The sequence below is a fragment of the Salvelinus fontinalis genome, chromosome 40 (assembly GCF_029448725.1).
Source record: "Salvelinus fontinalis isolate EN_2023a chromosome 40, ASM2944872v1, whole genome shotgun sequence".
NCBI lineage: Eukaryota > Metazoa > Chordata > Actinopteri > Salmoniformes > Salmonidae > Salvelinus > Salvelinus fontinalis.
Genome location: NC_074704.1, coordinates 25,245,219 through 25,259,707, shown reverse-complemented (window position 1 = coordinate 25,259,707; position 14,489 = coordinate 25,245,219). Strand labels below are relative to the sequence as shown.

Here is a 14,489-nt window from a genome sequence, read left to right as displayed (position 1 = left end):
CAGCTGTGCTAACATAATTTTTTTTTTTTTTTCTAATGATCAATTAGCCTCTTAAAATTATAAACTTGGATTAACTAACACATCGTGCCATTAGAACACAGGAATTATGGTTGCTGATAATGGGCCTCTGTACGCCTATGTAGATATTTCATAAAAAATCTGCCGTTTCTAGCTACAATAGTCATTTACAACATAAGCAATGTCTACACTGTATTTATGATCAATTTGATGTTATTTTAATGGACAAAAAAAATGTTTTTCTTTCAAAAACTAGAACATTTCGAAGTGACCTCAAACTTTTTAACGGTAGCATACATCTTCATGATGTATTGCTACACCATGTAGGAGCAGTATAGACCTAGTCTGTTCATTATTTACATCTACATGATGTATTGTTACACCATGTAGGAGCAGTATAGACCTAGTCTGTTCATTATATACATCTTCATGATGTATTGTTACACCATGTAGGAGCAGTATAGACCTAGTCTGTTCATTATATACATCTACATGATGTATTGTTACACCACGTAGGAGCAGTATGGACCTAGTCTGTTCAATATATACTTATACATAATGTACTGTTACACCACATAGGAGCATTATAGACCTAGTCTGTTCATTATATACATCTACATGATGTATTGTTACACCATGTAGGAGCAGTATAGACCTACAGTAGCGAGCTACTTATTTAGATTTAGTTTGACTTAATGAAACTGCCTTAAATGTGCTGTAGTAAAAAAAATATATATTCGCACTAATCAATCAACACATTCCTGTCTTAGTATGTCTCAATATAATAGTTTTATTTAATTAAGTCCATTTAAAAGAATCTTTGTCTGAAAATAAAATATGATCCTCAACTGCGTTTCCCACTCCAGTCAGCAGACGGCGATGTGCGTCTTTCACGCGATGCTGCCAGCGTGACGTTTAATCTAGTGGACGGTTCTTTATAAACAGCTCGTCAACTACCTCGGTAGCTTGCTAGCCAACATAGCCGAAAGATTCAAGCTATTTATACGCTTTCGGTCTATATTAGCTACTGTGTTTTAGACACACGTCTGTCGTATCTACTTGTTAACCTATTTAATTTAATATTACGTTATTTTGTATTAGTCAGCTATAGGAGCTGGCTGGTTAAGTTAGCATTAGCCTAGTCGCTAATGATAGCTACCTAGCTAACATCCCCGAACATGAGCTCCCTAAACTACTCCCCTTCTGCTAAAGAAGAGGTGGTCTGCTGGACGGAGGAAGAAGCTCTGGGGTTGAACATTGTCGTGAAAGAGGAGAAGGAAGAGGAGGATGTCACAGTAAAACAAGAAGTAGAGGTTGAGGCTGTTACAGTGAAAGAAGAAGAGAAAGACGTTTCAGTGAAAGAAGAGGAAGAGGCGTTCAGATTGAAAGAGGAGGAGGATGTTACAGTAAAAGAAGAGGAGGATGTTACAGTAAAAGAAGAGGAAGATGTTACAGTAAAAGAAGAGGAGGAAGGGAAAGAGGAGGATGCAGTTTTTGGAGTGAAGAAGGAAGGGGAGATTACTGTCACATTGAAAGATGAAGAGGTGGAGAACGGGGATCTGATTAACACCAGTAAGTACCGCCTTAAATGTGTTTTTAACTTTGAATATTAGGGGGTTGTCTCCTCAATACCTCATCAACGGAGGGCCCTGGGATGATGACTGATATGTGTAGTATCAGACGAAGTAGAGAGCAAGCTACCCCTTGTTTTCTCCGTTCCGTTTCCAAAAAGTGACTTAACATATATATTTGAGAAGGGTCTATCTGCTGACCGCAGACTGAGGGACACGGCATGTAGTGATTTTCATGTAGTGATGATTTACTACACACCGGGCCCCCCAATAGTGCCATGTGAGAGTTGGGTTGGCTACACCAAAGAATATGGATATACTGACAAGATGTCTCTCTGCCCTAACAAAGGGAGGTCGTTGTCCACAAAGCTTCACTGCGGGTTGTCTAGCTCCCGCCTATCCTTTCTTTGGATTGGTGGATTCATTTTATTATTGAATTCTATTGTTTATATTCTATGAGGGTTGTTGTGGTCAACCGCCTGTATTCAATGGAGAGATACTAAGCTACTAGCATGAATATGCATAGCGATCTGGAGACAACTCCTATAGTGTTTTTATTACCCTCCAGGCGAGCTTCAATGCCATACAACCCTCCTTCCGTGGCTTCCAATTGCTCTTAAATACAAGTAAAACTAAATGCATGTTCTTCAACCGATCGCTGCCTGTCCAACATCACTACTCTGGACGGCTCTGACTTAGAATATGTGGACAACTACAAATACCTAGGTGTCTGGTTAGACTGTAAACTCTCCTTCCAGACTCACATCAAACATCTCCAATCCAAAGTTAAATCTAGAATTGGCTTCCTATTCCGCAACAAAGCATCCTTCACTCATGCTGCCAAACATACCCTTGTAAAACTGACCATCCTACCAATCCTCGACTTCGGTGATGTCATTTACAAAATAGCCTCCAATACCCTACTCAATAAATTAGATGCAGTCTATCACAGTGCCATCCGTTTTGTCACCAAAGCTCCATATACTACCCACCACTGCGACCTGTACGCTCTCGTTGGCTGGCCCTCGCTTCATACTCGTCACCAAACCCACTGGCTCCAGGTCATCTACAAGACCCTGCTTGGTAAAGTCCCCCCTTATCTCAGCTCGCTGGTCATCATAGCAGCACCCACCTGTAGCACACACTCCAGCAGGTATATCTCTCTGGTCTCCCCCAAAACCAATTCTTCCTTTGGCCGCCTCTCCTTCCAGTTCTCTGCTGCCAATGACTGGAACAAACTACAAAAATCTCTGAAACTGGAAACACTTATGTCCCTCACTAGCTTTAAGCACCAGCTGTCAGAGCAGCTAATAGATTACTGCACCTGTACATAGCCCATCTATAATTTAGCCCAAACAACTACCTCTTTCCCTACTGTATTTATTTATTTATTTATTTGCTCCTTTGCACCCCATTATTTCTATCTCTACTTTGCACATTCTTCCACTTCAAATCAACCATTCCAGTGTTTCACTTGCTATATTGTATTTACTTCGCCACCATGGCCTTTTTTTGCCTTTACCTCCCTTATCTCACCTCACTTGCTCACATTGTATGTAGACTTATTTTTCTACTGTATTATTGACTGTATGTTTGTTTTACTCCATGCTTTGCTTTATCTTGGCCAGGTCGCAATTGTAAATTAGAATGTGTTCTCAACTTGCCTACCTGGTTAAATAAAGGTGAAATAAATAAATCATTAAATAAAATAAAATAAAAGTTGTCTGTGTCCACATAACAACTTAAGCATTATGAAACTTATATTAGATCAAGTAAACCTCACCCAGCAAATAAGCCATTCATTTTGTTGTTGACCAAATTCGACACTTTCCACACTGTGTTGATAATTGTTTCCACTTGGATTCAACCTACTGTAGCCTACTGGCATGTCCTAGAGAGATAAAACCTACTGTAGCCTACTGCCATGACCTAGAGAGATACAACCAACTGTAGCCTACTGGCATGACCTAGAGAGATACAACCTACTGTAGCCTACTGGCATGACCTAGAGAGATACAACCTACTGGAACCTACTGGCATGACCTAGAGAGATACAACCACTTGGATACAACCTACTGTAGCCTACTGGCATGACCTAGAGAGATACAACCTACTGTAGCCTACTGGCATGACCTAGAGAGATACAATCTACTGTAACCTACTGGCATGACCTAGAGAGTTACAACCTACTGTAGCCTACTGGCATGACCTAGAGAGATACAACCTACTGTATGCTACTGGCATGACCTAGAGAGATACAACCTACTGTAACCTACTGGCATGACCTAGAGAGATACAACCTACTGTAGCCTCTGGCTTGACCTAGAGAGTTACAACCTACTGTAGCCTACTGGCATGACCTAGAGAGATACAACCTACTGTAACCTACTGGCTTGACCTAGAGAGTTACAATCTACTGTAGCCTACTGGCATGTCCTAGAGAGATACAACCTACTGTAGCCTACTGGCATGTCCTAGAGAGTTACAACCTACTGTAGCCTCCTGGCATGACCTAGAGAGATAAAACTACTGTAACCTACTGGCATGACCTAGAGAGTTACAACCTACTGTAACATACTGGCATGGCCTAGAGAGATACAACCTACTGTAACCTACTGGCATGACCTAGAGCGTTACAACCTACTGTAACCTACTGGCATGACCTAGAGAGATAAAACCACTTGGATATAACCTACTGTATGCTACTGGCATGACCTAGAGAGATACAACCTACTGTAACCTACTGGCTTGACCTAGAGAGTTACAACCTACTGTAGCCTACTGGCATGACCTAGAGAGATACAACCTACTGGAACCTACTGGCATGACCTAGAGAGATACAACCTACTGTAACCTACTGGCTTGACCTAGAGAGTTACAACCTACTGTAGACTACTGGCATGACCTAGAGAGATACAACCTACTGGAACCTACTGGCATGACCTAGAGAGATACAACCACTTGGATACAACCTACTGTAGCCTACTGGCATGACCTATAGAGATACAACCTACTGTAGCCTACTGGCATGACCTAGAGAGATACAACCTACTGTAACCTACTGGCATGACCTAGAGAGTTACAACCTACTGTAGCCTACTGGCATGACCTAGAGAGATACAACCTACTGTAACCTACTGGCATGACCTAGAGAGTTACAACCTACTGTAGCCTACTGCTATGACCTAGAGAGTTACAACCTACTCTAGCCTACTGGCATGACCTAGAGAGTTACAACCTACTGTAGCCTACTGGCATGACCTAGAGAGATACAACCTACTGTAACCTACTGGCATGACCTAGAGAGATACAACCTACTGTAACCTACTGGCATGACCTAGAGTTACAACCTACTGTAGCCTACTGGCATGACCTAGAGAGTTACAACCTACTGTAGCCTACTGGCATGACCTAGAGAGATACAACCTACTGTAACCTACTGGCTTGACCTAGAGAGTTACAACCTACTGTAGCCTACTGGCATGACCTAGAGAGATACAACCTACTGTAACCTACTGGCTTGACCTAGAGAGATACAACCTACTGTAACCTACTGGCTTGACCTAGAGAGTTACAACCTACTGTAGCCTACTGGCATGTCCTAGAGAGTTACAACCTACTGTAGCCTACTGGCATGACCTAGAGAGATACAACCTACTGTAACCTACTGGCTTGACCTAGAGAGTTACAATCTACTGTAGCCTACTGGCATGTCCTAGAGAGATACAACCTACTGTAGCCTACTGGCATGTCCTAGAGAGTTACAACCTACTGTAGCCTCCTGGCATGACCTAGAGAGATAAAACTACTGTAACCTACTGGCATGACCTAGAGAGTTACAACCTACTGTAACATACTGGCATGACCTAGAGAGATACAACCTACTGTAACCTACTGGCATGACCTAGAGCGTTACAACCTACTGTAACCTACTGGCATGACCTAGAGAGATAAAACCACTTGGATATAACCTACTGTATGCTACTGGCATGACCTAGAGAGATACAACCTACTGTAACCTACTGGCTTGACCTAGAGAGTTACAACCTACTGTAGCCTACTGGCATGACCTAGAGAGATACAACCTACTGGAACCTACTGGCATGACCTAGAGAGATACAACCTACTGTAACCTACTGGCTTGACCTAGAGAGTTACAACCTACTGTAGACTACTGGCATGACCTAGAGAGATACAACCTACTGGAACCTACTGGCATGACCTAGAGAGATACAACCACTTGGATACAACCTACTGTAGCCTACTGGCATGACCTAGAGAGATACAACCTACTGTAGCCTACTGGCATGACCTAGAGAGATACAACCTACTGTAACCTACTGGCATGACCTAGAGAGTTACAACCTACTGTAGCCTACTGGCATGACCTAGAGAGTTACAACCTACTGTAGCCTACTGGCATGACCTAGAGAGTTACAACCTACTGTAGCCTACTGGCATGACCTAGAGAGATACAACCTACTGTAACCTACTGGCATGACCTAGAGAGATACAACCTACTGTAACCTACTGGCATGACCTAGAGAGTTACAACCTACTGTAGCCTACTGGCATGACCTAGAGAGTTACAACCTACTGTAGCCTACTGGCATGACCTAGAGAGATACAACCTACTGTAACCTACTGGCTTGACCTAGAGAGTTACAACCTACTGTAGCCTACTGGCATGACCTAGAGAGATACAACCTACTGTAACCTACTGGCTTGACCTAGAGAGTTACAACCTACTGTAGCCTACTGGCATGTCCTAGAGAGATACAACCTACTGTAGCCTACTGGCATGACCTAGAGAGTTACAACCTACTGTAGCCTCCTGGCATGACCTAGAGAGATAAAACTACTGTAACCTACTGGCATGACCTAGAGAGTTACAACCTACTGTAACCTACTGGCATGACCTAGAGAGATACAACCTACTGTAACCTACTGGCATGACCTAGAGAGATAAAACCACTTGGATATAACCTACTGTATGCTACTGGCATGACCTAGAGAGATACAACCTACTGGCATGACCTAGAGAGTTACAACCTACTGTAGCCTACTGGCATGACCTAGAGAGATACAACCTACTGTAACCTACTGGCTTGACCTAGAGAGTTACAACCTACTGTAGCCTACTGGCATGACCTAGAGAGATACAACCTACTGGAACCTACTGGCATGACCTAGAGAGATACAACCTACTGTAACTTACTGGCTTGACCTAGAGAGTTACAACCTACTGTAGACTACTGGCATGACCTAGAGAGATACAACCTACTGGAACCTACTGGCATGACCTAGAGAGATACAACCACTTGGATACAACCTACTGTAGCCTACTGGCATGACCTAGAGAGATACAACCTACTGTAGACTACTGGCATGACCTAGAGAGATACAACCTACTGTAACCTACTTGCATGACCTAGAGAGATAAAACCTACTGTAACCTACTGGCGTGACCTAGAGAGTTACAACCTATTGTAGCCTACTGGCATGACCTAGAGAGTTACAACCTACTGTAGCCTACTGGCATGACCTAGAGAGATACAACCTACTGTAACCTACTGGCATGACCTAGAGAGTTACAACCTACTTTAACCTTCTGGCATTACCTAGAGAGTTACAACCTACTGTAACCTACTGGCATGATCTAGGCGAGATACAACCTACTGTAACCTTCTGGCATTACCTAGAGAGATACAATCTACTGTAGCCTACTGGCATGACCTAGAGAGATACAACCTACTGTAACCTACTGGCCTGACCTAGAGAGATACAACCTACTGTAACCTACTGGCATGACCTAGAGAGTTACAACTTACTGTAGCCTACTGGCATGACCTAGAGAGTTACAACCTACTGTAGCCTACTGGCATGACCTAGAGAGATACAACCTACTGTAACCTACTGGCTTGACCTAGAGAGTTACAACCTACTGGCATGACCTAGAGAGATACAACCTACTGTAGCCTACTGGCATGACCTAGAGAGTTACAACCTACTGTAGCCTACTGGCATGACCTAGAGAGTTACAACCTACTGTAGCCTACTGGCATGACCTAGAGAGATACAACCTACTGTAACCTACTGGCATGACCTAGAGAGATACAACCTACTGTAACCTACTGGCCTGACCTAGAGCGTTACAACCTACTGTAACCTACTGGCATGACCTAGAGAGATATAACCTACTGTATCCTACTGGCATGACCTAGAGAGATACAACCTATTGTAATCTATTGGCATGACCTAGAGAGATACAACCTACTGTAGCCTACTGGCATGACCTAGAGAGATACAACCTACTGTAGCCTGCTGGCATGACCTAGAGAGTTACAACCTACTGTAGCCTACTGGCATGACCTAGAGAGATACAACCTACTGTAGCCTACTGGCATGACCTAGAGAGATACAACCTACTGTAACCTACTGGCATGACCTAGAGAGTTACAACCTACTGTAGCCTACTGGCATGACCTAGAGAGATACAACCTACTGGAACCTACTGGCATGACCTAGAAAGATACAATTTACTGTAGCCTACTGGCATGACCTAGAGCAATACAACCACTTGGATACAACCTACTGTAACCTACTGGCATGACCTAGAGAGCTACAACCAACTGTAGCCTACTGGCATGACCTAGAAAGATACAACCTACTGTAACCTACTGGCATAACCTAGAGAGATATAACCTACTGTAACCTACTGGCATGACCTAGAGAGATACAACCTACGGTAACCTACTGGCATGACCTAGAGAGATACAACGTACTGTAACCTACTGGCATGACCAAGAGAGATATAACCTACTATAGTCTACTGGCATGACCTAGAGTTACAACCTACTGTAACCTACTGGCTTGACCTAGAGAGTTACAACCTACTGTAGACTACTGGCATGACCTAGAGAGATACAACCTACTGGAACCTACTGGCATGACCTAGAGAGATACAACCACTTGGATACAACCTACTGTAGCCTACTGGCATGACCTAGAGAGATACAACCTACTGTAGCCTACTGGCATGACCTAGAGAGATACAACCTACTGTAACCTACTTGCATGACCTAGAGAGATAAAACCTACTGTAACCTACTGGCGTGACCTAGAGAGTTACAACCTATTGTAGCCTACTGGCATGACCTAGAGAGTTACAACCTACTGTAGCCTACTGGCATGACCTAGAGAGATACAACCTACTGTAACCTACTGGCATGACCTAGAGAGTTACAACCTACTTTAACCTTCTGGCATTACCTAGAGAGTTACAACCTACTGTAACCTACTGGCATGATCTAGGCGAGATACAACCTACTGTAACCTTCTGGCATTACCTAGAGAGATACAATCTACTGTAGCCTACTGGCATGACCTAGAGAGATACAACCTACTGTAACCTACTGGCCTGACCTAGAGAGTTACAACCTACTGTAGCCTACTGGCATGACCTAGAGAGTTACAACCTACTGTAGCCTACTGGCATGACCTAGAGAGATACAACCTACTGTAACCTACTGGCTTGACCTAGAGAGTTACAACCTACTGTAGCCTACTGGCATGACCTAGAGAGATACAACCTACTGTAGCCTACTGGCATGACCTAGAGAGTTACAACCTACTGTAGCCTACTGGCATGACCTAGAGAGTTACAACCTACTGTAGCCTACTGGCATGACCTAGAGAGATACAACCTACTGTAACCTACTGGCATGACCTAGAGAGATACAACCTACTGTAACCTACTGGCCTGACCTAGAGCGTTACAACCTACTGTAACCTACTGGCATGACCTAGAGAGATATAACCTACTGTATCCTACTGGCATGACCTAGAGAGATACAACCTATTGTAATCTATTGGCATGACCTAGAGAGATACAACCTACTGTAGCCTACTGGCATGACCTAGAGAGATACAACCTACTGTAGCCTGCTGGCATGACCTAGAGAGTTACAACCTACTGTAGCCTACTGGCATGACCTAGAGAGATACAACCTACTGTAGCCTACTGGCATGACCTAGAGAGATACAACCTACTGTAACCTACTGGCATGACCTAGAGAGTTACAACCTACTGTAGCCTACTGGCATGACCTAGAGAGATACAACCTACTGGAACCTACTGGCATGACCTAGAGAGATACAACCTACTGTAACCTACTGGCTTGACCTAGAGAGTTACAACCTACTGTAGACTACTGGCATGACCTAGAGAGATACAACCTACTGGAACCTACTGGCATGACCTAGAGAGATACAACCACTTGGATACAACCTACTGTAGCCTACTGGCATGACCTAGAGAGATACAACCTACTGTAGCCTACTGGCATGACCTAGAGAGATACAACCTACTGTAACCTACTGGCATGACCTAGAGAGTTACAACCTACTGTAGCCTACTGGCATGACCTAGAGAGTTACAACCTATTGTAGCCTACTGGCATGACCTAGAGAGTTACAACCTACTGTAGCCTACTGGCATGACCTAGAGAGATACAACCTACTGTAACCTACTGGCATGACCTAGAGAGTTACAACCTACTCTAACCTTCTGGCATGACCTAGAGAGTTACAACCTACTGTAACCTACTGGCATGATCTAGGCGAGATACAACCTACTGTAACCTTCTGGCATTACCTAGAGAGATACAACCCACTGTAGCCTACTGGCATGACCTAGAGAGATACAACCTACTGTAACCTACTGGCATGACCTAGAGAGATACAACCTACTGTAGCCTACTGGCATGACCTAGAGAGTTACAACCTACTGTAGCCTACTGGCATGACCTAGAGAGTTACAACCTACTGTAGCCTACTGGCATGACCTAGAGAGATACAACCTACTGTAACCTACTGGCATGACCTAGAGAGTTACAACCTACTCTAACCTTCTGGCATGACCTAGAGAGTTACAACCTACTGTAACCTACTGGCATGATCTAGGCGAGATACAACCTACTGTAACCTTCTGGCATTACCTAGAGAGATACAACCTACTGTAGCCTACTGGCATGACCTAGAGAGTTACAACCTACTGTAGCCTACTGGCATGACCTAGAGAGTTACAACCTACTGTAGCCTACTGGCATGACCTAGAGAGATACAACCTACTGTAACCTACTGGCATGACCTAGAGAGATACAACCTACTGTAACCTACTGGCCTGACCTAGAGCGTTACAACCTACTGTAACCTACTGGCATGACCTAGAGAGATATAACCTACTGTATCCTACTGGCATGACCTAGAGAGATACAACCTATTGTAATCTATTGGCATGACCTAGAGAGATACAACCTACTGTAACCTACTGGCATGACCTAGAGAGATACAACCTACTGTAACCTACTGGCCTGACCTAGAGCGTTACAACCTACTGTAACCTACTGGCATGACCTAGAGAGATATAACCTACTGTATCCTACTGGCATGACCTAGAGAGATACAACCTATTGTAATCTATTGGCATGACCTAGAGAGATACAACCTACTGTAGCCTACTGGCATGACCTAGAGAGATACAACCTACTGTAGCCTGCTGGCATGACCTAGAGAGTTACAACCTACTGTAGCCTACTGGCATGGCCTAGAGAGATACAACCTACTGTAGCCTACTGGCATGACCTAGAGAGATACAACCTACTGTAACCTACTGGCATGACCTAGAGAGTTACAACCTACTGTAGCCTACTGTCATGACCTAGAGAGTTACAACCTACTTCAGCCTACTGGCATGACCTAGAGAGTTACAACCTACTTCAGCCTACTGGCATGACCTACAGAGATACAACCTACTGTATCCTACTGGCATGACTTAGAGAGCTAAAGTTGTAAAATTGCTTGATTTTAAATGAATATTTTCCAGTTATAATGATAATTTATATCTTCCTATCCACATGTTGGATCCCTCTGCTTTGTCGTCCGCTCTACACCAATAACAGACAACTCCTGTGGGCCTCCCAATCATACAGCCTGGATACAGCCTGGATTCAGACCATGGACTGTAGTGATGCCTCTTGCACTGAGATGCAGTGGTTTAGACCGCTGCATCCGTGTGTGTTAACTATTTAACTGTACTAGAATGCTTAAAAGACTGCTAAAATTTTACATATCGGTAATCGGTATCGTTTTTTGGGCAAGGAAAATATTGGATATCGGTATTGGCCCAAAATGTAATATCGTTCTCAGGATATTACTGCAAGAAACCCCCTCTAAGCTCACACAGCTCTCCTGCACCTTTATCAGATCAGCAGCGATTCACGTCAGCCCCCAGAGAGGTCGTCAGGTGTAAAGTGCTGCGATCATCATGGTGTGGAACTGTTGTTTTGAGTGAGGCAATAACAGGCACAGTCTCGTATCACAAATTAGTTCAATCTGCTTTGAAAGTATCAGAAACCTCTTGTATTCAGGTCTGAATTGTAGCCACTACCTCAGTTGAAATGACAACTATCTCCGAGCGTAGTAGCTTGATGGTCTCGAATGTTCATTTTAGCGTCCCCAGACAAAACCGCACACCCGGAGAAAGTGCAAGTCTCTGGGGTTTCAGTGTCAGGAGAGGGCGGTGATGAAACTGGGTCTTGATTTTAATGAACTCCCCCAAAACAAGAACAAATCTGAACCAAACATAGACTCATATGTTTCACAAGTTTGGCCACACAGTACAGCACAGTAGACAACTAAGTAACTAGATACTCTGTTTGTCTTTGACAGGAGAGAGACCAGACTCTCCCTCTGACAGCAGGAAGAGTCCTTCAGGGGAATCAGACCCAGAGATGCCCAAAGCAACAGGAGGACATCACTGCTCCCACTGTGGAAAGAGTTTTACAAAGTTAGGGAGCCTGAAGAAACATGAGAGGACACACACAGGAAAAAAGACTTTCCAATGTTCCCAGTGTGGAAAAGGTTTTCTTTGGTTATATCACCTGAATAGGCATGAGAGGACACACACAGGAGAAAAACCTTTCCAATGCTCCCATTGTGGAAAAAGTTTTAACGAATTAGGGTACCTATTAATACATAAGAGAATACACTCTGGAGAGAAGCCTTACCACTGCTCCAAATGTAGAATGACTTTTACCTGGTTAGGGAGCCTTAAAACGCATGAGAGAATACACACTGGAGAAAATCCTTTCCAATGTTCCCACTGTGGAAAGAATTTTACCCAGTTAGGGAACCTAAATCGGCACAAGAGGACACACACAGGAGAGAAGCCTTACCAATGCTCTCAGTGTAGAAAGAGTTTTAGGGGTTTAGTGAGCCTGAAACAGCATAAGAGAATACACACAGGAGAGAAGCCGTATCACTGTTCCCAGTGTGGAAAGAGTTTTAGATGGTTAGGCACTTTGAAAATGCATGAGAGGACACACACAGGAGAAAAACCGTACCAATGCACCATGTGTGGAAAGAGATTTACCCAGTTAAAGTCCATGAAATTACATGGGAGAATACATACAGGAGAGAAGCCTTACCACTGCTCCCACTGTGGAATGACTTTTACCTGGTTAGTAAACATGAAAACTCATGAGCGAATACACACAGGAGAGAAGCCTTATCAATGTTCCCAGTGTGGAAAGAATTTTAGGGGTTTAGTGAACCTGAAACAGCATGAGAGGACACACCCACAAGAAAAGCCCTACCAATGCTCCCTGTGTGGAAAGAGTTTTACAAAGTTAGGGGGTCTGACAAGGCATGAGAGGACACACACAGGAGGGGATAAGACGTATCACTGCTCCCTGTGCGGAAAGACATTTAACAGGTTAAGGCATCTGAATAAGCATGAAAGAATACATACACAGGAGGAGACAACATACCACTGCTCTCATTGTGGAAAGACATTTTCCCAGTCAGAGGACCTGAAAGCACATGAGAGAATAGAGAGGCTTTGTTCTGACTTGTGTTTTTGACTGAGCATTTGTGTTTTTGTACATACCACATGAAATCATATTGTTTATATGAAGTCTAAAACAAAATAGGTTTACTTAAAAAAATGTTTGTTTTGTTTCTAAAATGAGATAAAAAAAAAAAAAATGATGTACATTGATATTTTGTATACAAGTGTACAGGTTTCAGGCTCATACAGCGCAGGTGCATAATTTTCCACGATAGTAAGTAAGTAGCCTTGCAGGAGCCTTGGCTTGTCTGATCCAGAACAGCTCATAGTAACAGGAGCCTATCTCCTGTTTCTGTACAGGACTCTAGTCTATACATTACCACAGTATAGTAACAGGAGTCTATCTCCTGGTTCTTTAGTGAGGCATCTTGATGTACAGTACTTCCCCTGGACAGGACTCTAGTCTATACAGTACCACAGTATAGTAACAGGGGTCTAGTCTATACAGTACCACAGTATAGTAACAGGAGTCTAGTCTATACAGTACCACAGTATAGTAACAGGAGTCTATCTCCTGTTTCCATAGTGAGGCAGCTTGTTACTTTGATTTCTTATTTGTATTTTATTTATTTTTTTAAACTGCATTGTTGGTTAGGGCTTGTAAGTAAGTATTTCACTGTAAGGTCTACACCTGTTGTATTTGGCGCATGTGACTAATAAAGTTTGATTTGATAGTCTATTAAGTTGTAATATAGATTAATGGAATTTTGCATTTCTTGATTCCAGCCTTGAAACCTCTTGAATTGGTTTTGATATATGATTTAAATATTGCTAAATTAATTTAATTGGATACAGTTGCAGATAAACATATTGCCACCCTTGCACCTTTCTTAAATAATTACCTATTTCTTCTAAATTAAGTTGAAATTGATGGTCTCCACACCTTATAGGATTCCCAACATTGCAGAACCAATACATTTTATGTTAACTTAAGTTTACATTCGGCTAAATCAGCCACCCCCATTGCTGACAGGTGTATAAAATCGAGC

General features: G+C 43.1%; 1 protein-coding gene across 1 annotated transcript; it reads left to right on the top strand.

The window, feature by feature from the left end:
- Positions 1–901: 901 nt before the first annotated feature.
- On the top strand, positions 902–14,152 carry LOC129839412 (zinc finger protein ZFP2-like). The gene is made up of 2 exons (XM_055906850.1): positions 902–1,590; positions 12,321–14,152. The coding sequence occupies exons 1-2, from the start codon at positions 1,197–1,199 to the stop codon at positions 13,511–13,513; spliced, it is 1,587 nt and encodes a 528-aa protein (XP_055762825.1). The 5' UTR covers positions 902–1,196; the 3' UTR covers positions 13,514–14,152.
- Positions 14,153–14,489: the final 337 nt, after the last annotated feature.

Coding starts and splice junctions, on each gene's coding strand:
- LOC129839412 (XM_055906850.1), top strand. CDS start 1,197: ATGAGCTCCCTAAACTACTCCCCTTCTGCTAAAGAAGAGGTGGTCTGC. Junction 1,591..12,320: donor CGGGGATCTGATTAACACCA/GTAAGTACCGCC, acceptor TGTCTTTGACAG/GAGAGAGACCAGACTCTCCC.